Source organism: Pogona vitticeps, chromosome 2 (assembly GCF_051106095.1).
Source record: "Pogona vitticeps strain Pit_001003342236 chromosome 2, PviZW2.1, whole genome shotgun sequence".
Classification (NCBI taxonomy): domain Eukaryota; kingdom Metazoa; phylum Chordata; class Lepidosauria; order Squamata; family Agamidae; genus Pogona; species Pogona vitticeps.
Window position 1 is genome coordinate 195,514,342 of NC_135784.1, and position 18,793 is coordinate 195,533,134.

The following is an 18,793-nucleotide window of genomic DNA, read 5'->3' on the forward strand; positions in this document are numbered from 1 at the left end:
CCTCTCACCGACTTAACCCGCAAAAGGAAGAAGAGCCGAATAGATTGGGGTCCACCGGAACAGAAAGCCTTTGAGGAGTTAAAAGGGGTATTGTCATCTTTGCCTAGTCGCTTCGCTCCTGATTTTTCTATTCCCTTTATATTGCAAACGGATGCTTCGGACAGAGGCCTAGGTGCAGTACTATCTCAGAAAAAGGAAGAGGTAGAGTACCCCATAATGTATCTGAGTAAAAAGTTGAGCGACCGGGAGAGGAAGTATGCCACCATAGAAAAAGAGGCGCTGGCAGTCAAATGGGCCGTTCAGGCCTTAAGATACTACTTGTTAGGAGCTCCCTTCATTTTAGTGACGGATCATGCCCCTTTACAGTGGCTGAACCGAATGAAGGATACCAACCCTAGACTTACCAGGTGGTATCTAAGCTTACAACCCTATTCTTTTCAAGTGCAGTATAAAAAGGGGACAGCCCATTCTAATGCGGACTATTTCTCTCGACAGGACAAAGGGGAGCCCGAACTGGAGTCGAGGACGGCCCACTCGGAAGGGGGGGCGTGTGAAGGTGATCGAGAGAGTGTGCCGTCCTCCGTTAAAAAGGAAGATGTAGAGGAAGGCGGATGTGTGGAAGGGGTGCTGATAGAACTGGACCAAACAGAGGTGGTGTCTGAGAGGGCTGAAGAGGTGTGTCTTGTGGAAGAAGGAGGGGAGGAGGTGGATCTAATTATGTGGGAGGAGATAAAAGAAGGAGGAGGCGCGCGGGACTTTAGAACTTGGACAGACTTAAACGTGAACAGACCAAGACACCGAGGGGTCCAGACTGAGCCCATTCTCGACCCAAGTCAAGCGTCTGGAGCAACATCGGGGTTCCCTAATCTGATGACCGGAGGGGGACTACTGCCGGATCCACCATTCCTGGGAGCCAAAGGCAGAGGTATTGAGCCCCTGGAATGGAAGGTTTCAGTTTTCCCCCTGAACTATCCTGGGGGAGGGAGACGTGTGATCCGGCCCGGGCCAGAATATCAGAAGAAACCTTTAGAGGGAGATTGGGCCCGCCACCCTTGCTGCGGCACGGTGTGTGCACTGAGGAGCGCGCCTTTACGTCAGATGACAGACAGGGAGAAGTTTGGGCCAGCTCCCTTCTAGGCGAACAAACCGCGGTTCCTACTGTTCGTCCTAAGAAGTACCATTTGTTGAATGATCGGTTGTTGCAAGATCCGTTTGATCCTTTAGAGTTGGAAGCTGTTTACAATAAAGTGTTTAATAATGAACCCCGTGATGAGCCTCCGTGTCTGTTTCCCGCCTTCACCACAAGTGCCCCCCCCGCTGGAGAAGGACCTTCTTACAACCAGCATGTATCACCAAAGCACTGGGGTCCAGAAACAGACCGTGCACTGGAGCAAATCAGAGGAAAGCAGAACAAAAATGCAACACAACCCAGAGGTGGTGTAAAAAGACCCCAGAGAGCAAGGGGTTTTGCCCCACTTTGAATCCATTGACACTATAGTGTCAGCCCTGCATTGTGTGGATACTGGAAACAATACCAGTATCATGGATGCTGGAAAAAAATGAACAAATGTGCATTTTATTCATCAAATGAGGTCAATGCTAATTCTGGGGGTCCAGACTGAATACAGCACTTCAGATGCAACCACTAGGGATGCAACTTCCATGTCAACCATCTTGGGAGAGGACAGGGACATGAAAGAGGCCCTTATGTTCCTTTTACAGGTCTTTCATGGATTCCTGAAAGACAGCCTCTTCAACCTAAAAGATTTCTTTAAACAAAAAACTCAGACTGCCCGTGAATTTTTCTTGGCTTTGCCGTGCATTTTCACTTGTCCCCGTACCAGCACTGCCTGCACCACAGTTTCCCCTCCCTCCCCCCCACTTTCTCGTGGCTGACCCCACTGCAATTGAGGGGGAAGAATGAAATAACTTGAAAGAGGCACCCCCTTTTGTGGAAAACAAAAGGAGCAGTATGGGGAAGTGGATTGGAAGAGATGCATTCTCCCAAAACAAAACAAAACAAATCCTAAATAAATAAATCAGAAATGAACATTTCCCCTGTGTGCATCCCTGGCAACCAGGGAGGCTGTGGTCTTTGTGGAAGATGTCTCCAGGGTGGGGCTCCCCAGTTCTTCCCTTCTCTGAGGGCCTTTCCTCCCCCCAAAGAGTAAAATGTCACATTAACTCATTCAGCTCAGGAAATGAGGACACATCCAACTTGCAAATCAGTTGTAAAGATGTATTTTAATCAAGATTTTTGGAAAAAATCTTGATTTTTAAAGGGAGTGGATCAAACTCAAAAAAGCAGAGTTGCTTCAGGATGAGCCATCTGTGGTTAGCCCTGCTTCCTCTTTGGAATTCCATTCTTGTTCTGAAAGAAAAGAGACTTCCTGTTTGAGAAAGAGTGGATCAGGTGTGCCCCCTAGTGTCCACACTGAACATAAGCAGCTTTTTAGATGGAATGCCTCTTCTCTGTAGAGTCTAGGTCAAAATACACTAGGCAGGGCTTATTTATTTATTTATTTATTTATTTATTTATTTATTTATTTATTGTATGTGTATGTGTATGTGTATGTGTATATGTAATGTAAACCAAACAATGTGTAAAACAAACCCTAGCCGAAAACAAAATCAGCTGCACAAGCCGTGTTCGCACCGGAACGCGATTTGCATGATTCGTGCGGTCGCGACACCTCCCCTTCACACTATCATCTAATTCAATTCAATTAATTAACAATTAATAAATCAAGAGAAAATAATTAAAACTAAATTCAAATTGAGAGAAAGCCAAACAAACTGCAGGAGGGAGCTGATGCTACACACACACACCCAATTCCCGACTGCTGAACCGTGCAGGCCTACGATCTAGCACGCGGCTAAACCAGTGCCGAACAGCAGACTCCATCCTAAACTGATGCCAGCAAAGGAAGAGGGAGGAGTGAGAGAAGAACGGCCCTTAAATAGCCTATCGTTTTCCCCCTCTACTCCCGAGTTGTCCTCAAGGAACTTAGAAGTCTTGCGACATCCGGGGGGGGGGTAGGCAAAGATGAACCACACTGCTGAAACCTGGCTCAGCAGTGGCTCCAACAAATGAGCTGCTTGGAACTTGAATAGCAGCCTAGTCTTCTACTTACCAAAACTTGGCCCTTTGTCATCAGGAACTAGGACAATGGCTCTTCCGAAGAAATACTCTGGTCTTCATGTGAGTGCTGGGAAAACACTGGTTTCACACACTTCATCCCACACCGGGCAATTTGACAACACTTCCAATTTCCAAGGCAGTCATCATCAGTGTTGCAGCCTGGTTTCTCACATATTTTCGAAAACGTATTGTGTCCACTTCTTGGTTGCCTTTGTCCTCTTTTGGTTGCCAGTGTCCTCTTTTGAAGAGAAACGGAACTTCTTCTGTTTCTTTCGTTTATGAGGTCGGCCATGATGGGGATGAGGCAACTTTCGCACAGGACACCACCCAGGCTTCCCTGTCATGTCAGGAGACTCTGGGAGAAACAAATGTGTATGAAATATAATGTTGCAGCTGCCATGTCATTCCCTTTTTTTTTTAAGCAGATGAGTAACTAGTGCCCCAGGATGGGTGTTTGCATTATATCTGTGGGAGCTAGTGGTTGGGGGATTAAGGCACAAAGACCTATAGACAATACTTCTGAAATGCTGATAAATCATCGGGACAGTATTTCAGTTTCTACACTATCAGGGGTTAGGAATGTTGTGTGGAAGTCTTGTGTGGTGACAAGTTGATTTCAACTGATGGTTTGGATCCCTTTTAGTCAGATTGAACAAAAGTACTTTTTTTAAAAAAAATAAAGTGAGGTCAATGCTAATCCAACCACTCACTCCCATTGGGGGGGGGAGCTTGATTTTAATAGGCACTCAGAAGTAGGGGTTTGGGGCTTAGGACTTGGTACAAAAGACTCAGATCCACCCTGGGACTCGGACCCGAAGATTTGCCTATATCCCATGCCAAAGAGATCCAGAAACACAGAGAGATAATGTCAAGGACCCAGAAGTGGAACTGCTTGGAATCTCTGAAGGGTACAAGATGGGTCCCTCCCCCCAAAAATCTAGATATCTTGTATTCCAATAAAAAGCATCTTAGAGCCCTTCAGCACATACTGGTTTTGTCACTGCAACATTACAGCAGTTTGGTTCCTCTTGAACATTTGTGCCACCATTCTCAAGATTCCAAGGATTTTCAGATTGGTGAGGCATTCCAAATTCTCACCAAGAACTCAAGAAAACTCCCTAGAACTTTATAACATGCACCTTTAAGCATTTCATCAAACTACAAATCCCAGGAGTCCATATGATAGATCTATAGCAGTTAAAATGGCAGCAAACTGCCATGCCTGCAAAGTATAGGTACACTCCTAGACTCCAGAACTCCCTAGAAGACGTGGCAACATACACCTCTGTTGTAATGTAAAAATCCACAGACATTTTTTCTACAACAAAATTTAAGCAACTTTTTTGTTACTGAGAAACGTAATTTTAACCTATTAGTGCTCATTTTCAGGGTACGTAAAATGAGCTTCTGATTTTTTTTTTAATTCAACAGTGTTATAATGGTTGTTGTGGGTTTTTCAGGGTGTTTGGCCGTGTTCTGAAGGTTTTTCTTCCTAACCTTCAGGACATGGCCAAACAGCCTGAAAAACCACAACAACCATCAGATCCCGGCCGTGAAAGCCTTCAAGAATACACTGTTATAATACTATAATTTGTTTAGATGGCCATAATCATGTTTCTTATATGTTTTGTGTGCACACTATGAGCTCTTGGGTGGGGTTTTGGGAGCGTGTGTGTGTTTTGGTCTGGTCTCTGAGAGTTCTTTGTGAATTCCGTTGTATGTGTATACGGCGTATATACGTTCAATGACAATAAATTGAAATTGAAATAGAATTCAGACTAAATAAACAAAAAGACAGAGAGAAAGAGATTCAAACTCACCGGTTGTCAGCACCACGGGTTCAATGGTGCCAGGAGTCTCTTCTGTGGTCGCACCGGGCAGTGTTGTGGTAGAAGAATCTGGCAGAAGAAAAGACATGACATGATATTCTACCAAGTGAAACACCACATTTAATTCAGCACCCTGGAATTACTTTTGAGATTTGATTGTGGTTTAACTACATGTTCTGTGGTGTCGAGTTGATTTTGACAAGAGAAGGGCACGACTCGAAAAAATGGCTTTTTTTCTTTAAAGCCTTTCGAAGCAACACCAATGTGATATGTCACCAAAAAGAAAAAAGGAAAAAAAGAAAGCTTCCTCTTCTCTCCCCCTGCACAGGGGAGCAGGAAGAAGTTTTCAATTTCCTGAGATTATGAAGCAACTTAATCAAAGCACAGAGGAGGAGACAGGAGAGGGCAAGGATGAATTTGTTTGTATCTTACTGTGTTTTTTTCTTTCCATTTATAAGGAAAGAAGCAGATGTACAGAGTCACTTGATGTGCAGCGTGGTCAATCCTTGCACATGAAATCAAGGAATTCAAATGAGATATTGCATCTCAAAGTGACCCTGTTTAGCACAATCTAGATTCAAAATGTGGTATGCCATTTATTGTGACCATTGCATTCACATGTGACCATCAGTTGGTATCGGGACATAAAACCACACTGCATTATAAAGTGACCAAAATTAGCTTGTTCCTCTCTTCACTTCCATGCCCGTGCATCCTCTTTTGGATCTCCCTCCATAAAGAGTGGAGGGAATGTAAAAAAAGGAATTGGAAAATGGTATACCACTGCATTGGCTTGACACTCAAGTGACATAGTGCTAGATTTCAAGAAGTAAAGCAAAGTGTCTTCTTATATATTGTTTAAAGCAGTGATCCCCAACCTTGGGCCTCCAGATGTTCTTGGACTGCAACTCCCAGAAGCCCTCACCACCACCTCCGCTGTCCAGGATTTCTGGGAATTGAAGTCCAAGAACATCTGGAGGCCCAAGGTTGGGGACCACTGGTTTAAAGCACTCTCTGGGTGGTTTACAATTTAATTAGGCAGGCTACATATTGCCCCCCACAACAAGTTGGATAGTCAATTTATCAAGCTGGGAAGGATGGAAGGTTGAGTCAACCTCAAGCTGGCTACCTGAGCCCAGGATCCAACTCAGGTTGTGAGCAGAGTTTTCACTGCAGCACTGCAGTTTAACCAGTGTGCTGTGAGGCTCATAAAAAAGAATGGCAGAAATCCTTCTTTTCCTCCTCTCCTGTGTCCCTCTCTGAGGAGGAGTGGGGGAAAGCTGAATTTCTAAAAAATATATTGGGAAATGGTGCATGGTTGCCTTGGTTTGCCAGAAAGTGGCATAGTGCATGATTCTAAGGGGGGGGAAAGGGAGAAAGAATAGGCAGTAAAGAATGCAAACAGGAAAAAAAATTCATTTGAAATATGATGTTGGAGAAGAACTTTGGAGATACTGTACCACAGACTGCAAAAAAAAAACATAAATAGGTCAAACCTGAATTCTCCCCATAGAATACTTAGTCAAAAATGACTAAACTGAGGCTATTGTATTTCTGTCACATTATGAGAAGACAAAACTAACTGGCGAAGACCAGAATGTGGGGGGGGGGAAGTTGCAAGCAACAGAAAAAGAGGAAGACCAAGCAAGAGACGGACTTACACAATATAGGAAGCCACGGCTATGAGTTTGCAAGAGCTGTGAAAGGCTGTTAATGGCAGCACTTTTTAGAGGTCGTTAATTCATGAGGTCATCGTAAGTCAGAAGGGACTTGACAAAACATTAACAAGAACCTTTTGTTCAGACAGGTTTCAGCAGCTGACTGACTGGGGAGAAGGGGCTTTTAAGAGAGAAGGGGCTTTTAACAGATTGCTGCTTGTTTTTGTTTGGATGTGTTTTTAAATTGGCTTTTTAAGTTCTCCCTGCCGTTCATTTCAGCACAGGAAGTCACAGTTAGAATAGGCCTATTTGAATCAATGGAATATATAGAGGCGGTGACTCCCTATATTTCCATTGTTCCTATGGGCCTACTCCAGTGCAATTTAGTACAGCAACCCACAAGATTTCGACCTTTAATTTCTTTTTTTAAAATTAGTATTACAATGTTTGTACCTGTTTGTATCCACTGGTTTTTTATTTTGTTGTAAATCATTCTCAGTTCTAGTTCTGAGAGTAAGGAACAATATAAATCATATCAATCAACCCATGGATGTCATATTTGTTTTCACAAGAAGAATTAAAGGAATAAAGAGCAAATCAGACTTATCAGTTGTCGGTATTCTTCCCTCAGGAGTGCCTATGAAGTGCTCCAGGGTTGTCACAGACTGTACTGTGGTTGTAACATCTGGCAGAAACAAATATATAACATATTGTTCCCAACTGAAGAGCTTCAGTCTGTGGGACACTCTTTCATTGCTTTTAAAGTATTGTCTTCTTCTCTTTTTTTCTTTTTTCTTTTTTCCATATCCAGAGTTCCAATTTTGTTCCCATTACCTATTCATTTTTTTCTTTATTTTTTTTTTCTGGGACAGAAGTCAAACGTGTGAGAGGGGCAGAAAAACAGAGATAAATTAAGACCTGTTACCGGGACAGTTGCTTCTGCATATATCTGCCGGGTGGACTATATTTTCAATTTGGATAGTGCCAGTATTTGATAACATCAAAGACAAAAAACATTATCTTGATATGTTTGAGAATAAAATGATTATAAGGTAGTCTGTGAGCCCCTTCATGGATTGCTGCCTTGTCGTGGCGAAGGGGCTTGAGTAATTCAGAGAAGCTATGAGCTACGCTGTGCAGGGACACCCAAGATGGACAGGTCGTAGTGGAGAGTTCTGACTAAATGCACTCAGCTTCTTATAGCAAAATTCAAGATCAAAGTGAAGAAATTAGGAAAAACCACTCGGCTACTCAGGTATAATCTAAAACAAATCCCTTATGAATACACAATGGAAGTGAAAATTTAAGGAACTAGATTTGGTGAGCAGAGTGCCTGAAGAACTATTTATTTATTTATTTATTTATTTATTTATTTATTTATTTATTTATTTATTTATTTATTTAATTTAATTTAATTTAATTTAATTTAATTTAATTTAATTTAATTTAATTTATATGCCGCCCACTCTACCCAAAGGTCTCTGGGCGGCTATGGATGAACTATGGATGAAGACTCATAACATTGTAAAGGAGGCGGCAACAAAAAACATGCTGAAGAAAAGGAAATGAAAGAAAGCATAGTGGCTTTCCAACAAGGCCTTACAAATAGCAGATAAGAGGAGGGAAACAAAATGCAAGGGAGATAGGGAAAGTTACAGAAAATTGAATGCAGACGTCCAAAGAATAGCAAGGAGAGATAAGAGGGCCTTAAAATCTTAAAATATGATGCTGTTAAGGTGCTACATTCAATATGCCGGCAAGTTTGGAAAACACAGCAGTGGCCAGAGGATTGGGCAGTGGCCCATCCCAAAGAAGGGCAGTGCCAAAGAATGCTCCAACTACCGTACAATTGCACTCATCTCACACGCTAGCAAGGTTATGCTCAAAATCCTACAAGGTAGGCTTCAGCAGTATGTGGACCGAGAACCCCCAGAAGTCCAAGCTGGATTTTGGAGGGCAGAGGAACTAGAGACCAAATTGCTAACATGTGCTGGGTTATGGAGAAAGCCAGAGAGTTCCAGGATAACATTTACTTCTGCTTCATTGACTACGCAAAAGCCTTTGACTGTGGGAGTGCCTGACCACCTTATCTACTGAGAAATCTATATGTGGGACAGGAAGCAATAGTTAGAGCTGGATATGGAACAACTGATTGTTTCAAAACTGGGGAAGGAGTACGACAAGGCTATATATTATCCCCCTGCTTAGTGAACTTATATGCAGAATACATCATCCGAAAGGCAGGACTGGATGAATCCCAAGCCGGAATTAAGATTTCCGGAAGAAATATCAACAACCTCAGATATGCAGATGATACCACTCTGATGGCAGAAAGTGAGGAAGAATTAAATCCTTCGCGAATACATTAAATGAAAGAATCTCTTAAAGAGGGTGAAAGAGGAGAAGACAAAATATGGTCTAAAGCTCAACATCAAAAAAACTAAAATCTTGGCCACTGGACCCATCACCTCCTGGGAAATAGAAGGGGAAGATATGGAGGCAATGAAAGATTTTACTTTCTTGGGCTCCATGATCACTGCAGATGGTGACAGCAGCCATGAAATTAAAAGACACCTGCTTCTTGGGAGGAAAGCTATGACAAATCTAGGTAAAGATAAAGGTTCCCCTTGACAATTTTTGTCCAGTCATGTTCGACTCTAGGGGGTGGTGCTCATCCCCGTTTCCAAGCCATAAAGTCAGCGTTTTTGTCCGAAGACAATCTTCCGTGGTCACATGGCCAGTGCGACTTAGACACGGAACGCTGTTACCTTCCCACCGAGGTGGTCCCTATTTATCTACTTGCATTTGCATGCTTTTGAACCACTAGGTTGGAAATAGCTGGGACAAAGTGACGGGAGCTCACTCCGTTGCGTGGATTCGATCTTACGACTGCTGGTCTTCTGACCCTGCAGCACAGGCTTCTGCGGTTTAGCCCGCAGCGCCACCACGTCCCTCAAATGAGAAACCTAGAGAGCATCTTAAAAAGCAGATAAATCACCTTGCCGACAAAAGTCCGCATAGTCAAAGTTATGGTTTTTCCAGTAGTGATGTATGGAAGTGAGAGCTGGACCATAAAGAAGGCTGACCGCTGAAGAATTGATGCTTTTGAATTGTGGTGCTGGAGGAGGCTCTTGAGAGTCCCCTGGACTGCAAAGAGAACAAACCTATCAATTCTAAAGGAAATCAACCCTGAGTGCTCACAGGAAGGACAGATCCTGAAGCTGAGGCTCCAATACTTTGGCCATCTCATGAGAAGAGAAGACTCCCTGGAAAAGATGCAGATGTTGGGAAAGTGTGAAGGCAAGAGGAGAAGGGGACGACAGAGGAGGAGGCTACCAACATGAATTTGACACAACTCCGGGAGGCAGTGCTCTGGTTCATGGGGTCACGAAGAGTTGGACATGACTGAACGACTAAACAGCAAGTCTGTGAAACAAAGCAGAAAAAAATCTAGAATGCTTTATTCACAGATACATAGTGTGAAATTTACTTTAGAGTGAAGGCAGAACAATAGAAAGAAGACAGAATTATATTAAATGGTTACTTTAGCTTTATATTTAAACAAATAGTGCTGTCGCTTATTTGTACCATCACAGTACTATGGGGGCAGAGTTTAGCACTTCTTATTTACAGTTCAGCAGAATGGTTTCAGCAGGGAAATGGATTTCTTTAAAGGTCTCCTAAAGAACGCTTAAAGAGGTGTTTTTCGTAGAAGGAAGAAGAGACATTTGTATGAACACCCCAGTAAACTGTGTGCTCCTCCAGCACTAAATGTCAAAAGAGGACATAAATCCTCCATTTGTGAGACCCCTTATGAGAAGTTGGCTGTGTTTTTGGTTCTGAACTGAACTGGGTGCCTTCAAAATGAGAAACAAGTTTCCTTCCTTGCACAAGATGATGCTCTCAATAACTCAAATTATTGCTAGTTAAAAAGAGGGTTCTGGTGGTCTATTACAAGTACTGTAGCTAGTTAGATCAGCATAACAGACAAGACTATGAAACAGAGAAACCATCTGACGGGCCGCTATACATTTAGATCTTACATTGGTTACCTGCTACCCTAATGGCTTTTTACATCCAAATTCAGTTTCTCCTTCACATAGGGAAGCCATTTAGATGTCACTCTCCTAAAAAGAAAATCCGCACACACCCCCATACTACAGAGTCAAATACAAAAACTCTTTAGAGGTAGATGCTATAAAACTGACCTGATCAGCTGGCTGCTCATTTGCCAAATCTTCATAGACAACTGCGTGGCTCCTGTGCTCACTTTCTATAGTCGTTTATTTTATTTTATGAGAGTCCTTCAGAAGATATTGTCAACCAAAGACAAAATGACTGCACCCTCCTATCCTGAAGGTTGTTTTGCATCCAACACTAACACACCTACCCTTTTGACCAAGTTGTTATTCATCTTTTCAATACTCGGATGGTCACTAAAGCAGCACTGACATGAAATCTCATTGACTTAACCAATCTCATCTTAGGGTCCAAATACTGGGGAAACAACCAGCTCGGTTTTACTTCTAAATGCTGAGGTTTCTCTTTAAAGAGATGTCCTAGTATAAGATTCATTGAAATAAATGCCATTTTTCCTCCTGTGACCCAAGCCGACATCTTTTCTTAACAGGCAAAGCCTGTGTGTTTGCTAACTGCCGTGAAACAGGCACAAATCAACAGGGAAAGTACTCCTTCTTGTAGGGAGGTGTTGATGGAAACAGCATCACCTGTTTGCTTCTACCCCCCATACAGTTGCTGGATGCATGTAGCCTCTCACCATTTAAAACAAAAGGGAGGAGTATTCTACCCCAAATGTTTTATTTTTGCCTGTGTGAGGCTGTCAACTAAGATTGTTGCTGCTTAGTAGACAACCCAACACCATTATTAGAACCCTCAGAGAAGCTTCTCCCAGGACATAATCCCAGTTGTTGGTATTAATTGTTTGGGAGGAGCTAGGATGCCGGTGAAACCCCTGAGACTATAAGAGGTAGGGCTGCAAGGGGTGGTTGGCTATGATCTACTTCTCCATTTGGATGCTGTTGTATGAGAAGTGTGGTAGGTGTCTTATGATTCTGTTTTAAGGAAATAATGAATGATAGCACTGGTGGGGTTTAACTGGTGTTTTGGTGGAAACAAAAGTTGGGAGGGGTTAACCAGTGATGGCTGATCCAGTGGGACTAAGGAGTTGTAGCCTCAACAGAAGCTCAAGTAACACCCAGTCAGCTCCCTTCTACCTGTCTCCTTATCAAAGGTAGGAAGGTCAGGGGCCCTATTTCTGTGTTTATGTGAGAATGTCTGCTTATCTTCCTCTGAGTGTTCTGCGTGTTTCTATGAATATTCACTTTGTCCCAGCAATGTCTGGGGTGAGCACTGCCCAAAAGTGAGCAACCAACCAACCATTCTGGGCACCAGTCACCACCGGCTTTACCTTGAGAGAGGGAGTTATCCTGCAAAGAGAGTCTGGGGTTGAGACAAACAACATGTTGTAAAGAATCAACAGCTTCAATGTGTCTCAGGTTGCTAGAGGCCATCATTCTTGGCTGATCTAAGGCTAACAGACTGGGTGTGGTTTTACCTAGTAAGAAATGTCTTCTGGCCAAGTCCCAGTGATTTTACCACCTGTATTGAGGGACAATGTCACCTCTGTGTCATGACAGAGCTGGCGGAGCAGTCTCCCAAAAGCAGTACAGCCACTATTTCACTAAGCAGGTGAAATCATTCTTAAATTAGAATATATTCCACTGCATCTCTTAAAAACATTAAAACCCCTGTGGGCCATAAAACAAATTCCCAAATCCATGCTGGAGTAATCCATTCATCATCATAATTGTGTGCCATCAAGCCAGTTCTGCTTGACGTTGATCCTTTTCTGAGTTTTCTAGGTACAAAGTATTCAGACATGGTTGATACCATTCCCTTCCTCTGGGAATGTGCAGCTTGCCCAAGGTCACACAAGCTGGCTTTTCCCTCCCTGGAGGTACAGTGGAGAATGGAACTCCCAACGTCTGGCTCCACAATCGGATATTTAACTCTCTCAGCTCCAGATCAACCAAAATAGCACGAAGCCATGTACAGCCTTATAGGTTAGAGCCAGCACTTTGAATTGTGCCCCCAAATGGGCTGGCAACCAGTGGAGCTTCTGTAAGGGGTTATGTGGTCCCTGTGACCAGCCCATTAGCGATCTAGTAGCCACATTTTGGACCTGGCTGAAGTTTCTGAACACTTTTGAGAGGCAGCCCCACATACAGCACATTACAGTAACCCAGCTGGGATGCAACTAAAGCATGCATCACTGTGGCCAGATCCAGGAAGGGGCACAGTTGGCACACCAGGTTTCATTTCATTTCATCCTGGCCACCACCAAAACCTGTTCTTTGTCTTCCTTTGATGAAAACAAGAGGGAAACAGCTCCAAATTTCCTAACAAAATCCTGAAAAAGGTTGCCATAAGTCAGAATTGACTTGATGGCACATTTATTATGAAAAATGGCAGCACACTTTTCTCAGATGGAAGGAGAGTCGGAAAGAAGGGATTCAACTTAAATTTTAAATTCTGCATTATTCTGCTTGCAAAGGCACAAGATGGAGCAACAGTAAATGCCCCCCATGGAATGTATTTGATAGCAGAACTCCCAGAAAGGAGCATCTGCATCTCCTGGTGCCATTATTTCTGTAGCAAGGGAAACCAGAGCCCTTTGACAAGGGTGGAGTAAATGGGTGAGCAGGCAATGGCAGATCTTAGCACAAGCTAACTAAACTGCAGCCAGAGCCTCCAGTTGCAAGAGAACTCTGTATTATTGTGTGTGTGTATGTTTTAAGTTAGCTTAGTACTAATTATTTGTAATTTTGTGCGTAAGATATGACGTGAAAAAGACAGGTCTCCAGCAAAAGGTTAATTTCAGCAGCTACATGACCAGACACTAACCTATGCTGGCTTTATGACCAGACACACCAGCTGAAATTCCCTTTAATTTGAGCCTATTCTGAACTATGGCAGCCCTCTGTAGGGTTTCCAAGATACAAAGTCCTCATGTGCTGCTTCTGGGGGTGGGGGTGGGGCTGGGGCTGTAGTCCTGTGCAGTTTGCCCAAGGCCCCACAGGGTACCCTCTACTCCCAAGAGATGCGGTGACCAAGAAATCAAACTCCCAACCTCTGGTTCCACAACCAGGAGCTCCAAGCCAATGACCCATCAGCCAGCTACACAAATGTGAAAGAGGCAGTGGTCCTGTTCTTGTCTGCATGTGACCCTCCCTAAGGAGGCTCTTAAAGCCAGCATACTTTAAATTCTCAGCATGTCCTAATCTGGCCTTAGGTGGGGTTTAGAAATGGGGCATTTTCAACTGGAGGTAGTGATAATCATCGTTTTCTTTTAAGAGAAGGACTGCTTTTTTCCCCCACTTGCTTCTCTGTCTCCTATCTTTCAGAGCTGACCCATGGCGAATCTATGCAAGACACCCACCAAGACCGCTCATGGCCGTTCTTCCCTGCTTGGGGAGGAGGAGACACCGGTACAGATTTCCCGTGGTCGCCACTCCATGGATGGTGGTTCCCGAAGGGTTTCCCTGATGCGTAGGCAGGTCTCTGCCTCATCCCTCCGCTCCGAGGGACAGGTTTGTGTAGCCGAACTCGCCAAGCCAAGGTGCAGTCGCTCAGATTCTCTGGCCAAGCCAGACCCGTTAGTTGTATCTCTGCTCCAGGCCCTCACAAAGGCAGGCATCCCGCTTTCTGAGATGGAATTCTTTGAGAGTTTTCTGCATCAGCTGGGGGCTCGACGCCCCATCCCATCCATGGCCCAAATCCACCGCACCTTTCTTCCAGCCTTGGCTCGACATCACGAATCAGCTCTTCGGCGCACCCTACGGCACCGCGATGCGTTTGTTTTCCTACATGAGGCAACGACCGGGGATGGGCGTGCTGCCTTGGGTATTTCTCTTCTGCCTCTTGACAGGGTTGGCAAGCCTCCATTGCTCCTTGGGGTAGAGTTCCTGGAACAGCTGAGCCACGCTTTAGTGTCCCGTGCTGTGGCCCGTGTGCTTAGCGAGGGGCATGTCCTATTCCACCGGGTGCTGGCTGTGATAACCTCCGGCAGTGCCCCTATGATACAGGCCTTTGCTGCCAATGGGATTTTGGGCACGGTGTTATCAGCTGCTCTCCATATACCTTGCCTCTTGCATCAACTGGAGCTGGTGATGGAGCTGTGGCAAGATCGGTTGGAAAGGCTGGCGACGCTGCTCCATCTTCTAGAAGAGACGCTGGGCCGGCGGGCTAGCCTCCGTCATCGTTATGAGCTCTTTTTGCACGAGCACGAGTCGGGGCTGACTCTGACTCTGCCCAATGACCAAACCGGCCCTGAGGCTTGGCTGGAGAAAGCCGTGGGCATTGCAGAACATCTCCCTTTCCTGGTGGACTTTGTCGCCACGGATGAAGAGGAGGGGTCTCTCATGTCAAAGCTACAGACACTTCTAGGGGAAGGCAATGAGGCGCTGGTGGCGGAAGCAATATTTGCAGCCGAACATGCCCCAGCACTTCTAAATATGGCGCAATTTCTCCGCCAGAGAGGTGAGCCGCTGGCCCATCGGATCTATGGAGAGCTGGACTCTTTGCGCATTTCTTTCTCCTACCACGTAGATGCCGGGTTGGGCCCCAAAACGGAAAGGCATTTAGCTTTGTGCCAACCTCCACTTGCCGAGCACTTCCGGGGGATCCTGGCTCGTAGCCTCAACCGGCTGGAGCACTTGTTGGAGTCTCACCCCGCCGTGCCCACTTTGAGAGCAGTGCGGGCGCTCGATCCCAAGCAGTTGGGTGCTGTGGGTTGGAGCCGTTCAGAGCACGAGCAGGGGATCGCGGGGCTGGCAGAGGTGCCAGAGATTGAGTGGTTCCGATACCAGCACTTGGCCGAAGCGGCCCCTGCAGACGTCTCCCTGCCTCAGTGGTGGGAGGCGCAAGCGGAGCGGCTCCCCACCCTCAGCCCTCTTGCCCAACAATTTCTTTGGCTGCCAGTCTGTTCTCCCAAGTCCCCCTTCCACCCTGGGGGCATCCTCAACCTAACAGGGGCTGGAGAGGGATTTACAGAGGAGTCTGTGCGCTTACTGTGCATGATACGGTACAACCGCAATCTCTATTAGTTGACAAATTTCACTTCCACGTTTAATAGTGCCCTTATCCCACCCTGAATGGTGTTAAGTGGTCTTCTGGCTTACCTGCTGATTCACTTCTGAAATCCTAACCTTTTACACCTGGATCCATCTTATCCCTTGAACACTTGGCTAGTGAGAAATCACAAGCCATACAGGAAGCATTCTAATAAAATTCTATGATCTGCACCGGATATTCTTGTCTGTTCCTTTTCTTAACCTAGCAAAGTGACTGAAGAGGTGCTCATGATTCAAACGGGGGGGGGGACTTTTCAGTTTTTCACCAGATTGTAAATCCAGAAGTTTTTTTTTGTGGGCTCTATCCAGTATCAGTGGCCCAACACAGGGGACACAGGGAGAAGGCATTTCTGTATTAAACTTGGGCTAGAAATAGACATTATGCTGAACATCAAAGTTAAAAACAATGTTGGAGATATGTGATTCATTCAGGCAGATATTTGTGTTTGAAACTTCAAAGCAATCTCATCCTGAAGACCAATCAGAAAACAAAGCAAGCTACTGGCCAATCCCAGGAAGCGAGAGAAATTCCTGATAGCAACGTTCACCTACAACCATCCCTTAAAGATTTTCCTCTTCTAATGAAATGTCATCCATAATGTTTGTTTTGGCCTTTAGAACAGCACTTACTATGTTTCTGATAAGCACAACTCGGCTGAAGTTAAGCACTGGAACTCTCATAACTAAACACCTAAATTTTTGTAGGGGCTGAGAGACACAAAAAAGTAAGGCTGCAGAAGGATCTCTCACATTTTAAATTTGAAGGAGGCATTTTTACATTTCTTGGGGCAAATATACACTCAGTGGGCTTGAAGCAACATTTCTCCACACTCTGTTTTGTTGTCTGCAAATAGCCACTAACTTTCTTCTTCTTCGAACAACATCCTGAAAAAAGCATTGTTTAACATGTGGGTCAGAAACAAATTTGTAACATGTGGATAATCATCATCTTATAACTGGAGAGCTAGAATCCAACCCATGTTAAGTAGGCACAGTGGGGAATTAAACGCCTATATCTAAACCACTGAACTATCCAGCAGTTAAACAAAGATCCTGTTGTAAAATAGTGACTGAAAAAAAATCCTTTTCCTTAGTATAGTAAACAAGAGTAGGCCCATTGAAACAGTAGAGATTTCGTGAGACTTCTGTTGCTTTGATGGGCCTTACTGTGACTTACTGTGCTAACGAATAGGATTTCAGCCATTATGACTTTACTGCTTAAAAATAAAGATATGAACAGGGGGAAATATCTGAAGTGTACAGAATTATGTTCAGTGCAGCACTTAATTATTTTCTTGCACAGCTTCGGAGGAACGCTTGACTTCAGAGAGAGAGAGAGAGAGAGAGAGAGAGAGAACAGTACAAATCACCCCACACGTTTTTCCTTCGGTTGCCCAAATCACCACTTGGCACCTTCACCATTTTCCAAAGGGGGCCCAGCTGGCCAGAGCCCAATATTTTTTAAATGTCAGCAAATACGCCTACTAAACCAACAGTAAGAATCCCTCTGCATTACATGAACAAAGAACGGCAATGGCACAAGCAAAAAGAAACTCTTTACCAGCAGACTGTCAGCTACCCATAATCCGCTAGCTGCACGATGGATGGGGCGTGTGACCAGGTGTGCCATTAGGCACATGACTGACTAACAGTAAATTGCAAAATATGTGCTGCTACGCACACAGTATTTTGAAACAGTTTTGAGGATGGTGCCATTTAAATGAACCGTTGTTACCTGATTCAATGCTCTGGTGAACAGATCACTTTTATCTTGATAGCCTTTAAAGCCATAATGTTGGCTTTCGAATTGCAAAAGTATTGTATCTATTGCACAGTGGGGAAACGGGGAGTGGCAACAAAAGGCAAATGTTTGCAGCCCCTTTTTGGCACTGGATTGGAGACAAAAAGTCAACTAAGCATAAGAGCAAGGAACTGGGTGGCCACAATGGGAAATGATGACAGGGCTCCTGCATCTTTAATAGCTGTGTAGAAGAAAGAATGGCAAAGGCCTGGCCTGTTCTGGGAGCAACCACTGATGAAATTTCCACTTCCATGCAGGAATTCTGTCCTCATTTTCTGCCAGCCCAATAGTGCACTAAGCTGAAGCCCCTGGATAAGTACATTTCATTCATTCATTCATTCATTCATTCATTCATTCATTCATTCAGCTTTCTCCTAAAAGGATCCAAGGCAGCTTATATAATTAAAAAAAAAAAAACTAAAAGCTAGAACAATAATTTATTACAGTATTTTAAAATAATTAAACAAATATATAAAAAGGTTAAGGTGAAAGCAGTATTAAAAATACATTTGCAACGACAGAAATACAATATCAGGCAAAAAATAAAAAATAGAGAAGACAAAAGTATTGCGGCACCTTAAAAACTAACTGCTATATTCTAATGGGAACTTTGAGGATCAAGTTCATTTCCTCAGAAGTAAGAGTGGAAACACATGACAAATATTTACTATACCTTTATACTTGGTTCTTAAATAAAGTAAATGTTTGTTTCCTGGGCACAAGTTGTTGATAGTGCAGCATTTCACACCTGGCAATAACTTTTCATTCCCCTGTTGATATTCAATTCCCCTCCCAGGAAGCATTGTTCTGTAAACAAGGGCAATAATTGGTGGCTAAATTAATCCCAGACTATAGATAACAAGAAGGAACAACATGCTAATGAATAGATTTAATCCGCCAGTGGGGCTTGTAAGGTAACTCTAGTTAAGAAAGAAATACAGCTGGGAGATACAGTAAATGTTGTTGTTTAGTCCTTAAGTCCTGTCTGACACTTTCTGAACCCATGGGCCAGAGCATGCCAGGCCCTCCTGTCTTCCACTGCCTCCTGGAGTTGGGTCAAATTCATGTTGGTAGCTTCGATGACACTGTCCAACCATCTCGTCCTCTGTCGTCCCCTTCTCCTCTTGCCTTCACACTTTCCCAACATCAGGGTCTTTTCCAGGGAGTCTTATGTTCTCATGAAATGGCCAAAGTATTGGAGCCTCAGCTTC

At 44.1% G+C, this 18,793-nt stretch overlaps 1 protein-coding gene across 2 annotated transcripts; it reads left to right on the forward strand.

Annotated features, from left to right (window-relative positions):
• Nucleotides 1–5,992: 5,992 nt before the first annotated feature.
• Nucleotides 5,993–15,957, forward strand: LOC110090992 (uncharacterized). 2 transcript variants are annotated; one of them, XM_020814919.3, is made up of 2 exons: nt 5,993–11,684; nt 14,054–15,957. In XM_020814919.3, the coding sequence occupies exon 2, from the start codon at nt 14,063–14,065 to the stop codon at nt 15,752–15,754; it is 1,692 nt and encodes a 563-aa protein (XP_020670578.3). In that variant the 5' UTR covers nt 5,993–11,684; nt 14,054–14,062; the 3' UTR covers nt 15,755–15,957. The 2 variants fall into 2 exon arrangements, with proteins under 2 accessions (XP_020670578.3, XP_072847949.2); XM_072991848.2 differs by having other exon boundaries at nt 5,993–11,616.
• Nucleotides 15,958–18,793: the final 2,836 nt, after the last annotated feature.

Excerpts from the sequence above, each read along its gene's own strand:
- LOC110090992 (XM_020814919.3), top strand. The coding sequence starts at position 14,063 with ATGGCGAATCTATGCAAGACACCCACCAAGACCGCTCATGGCCGTTCT.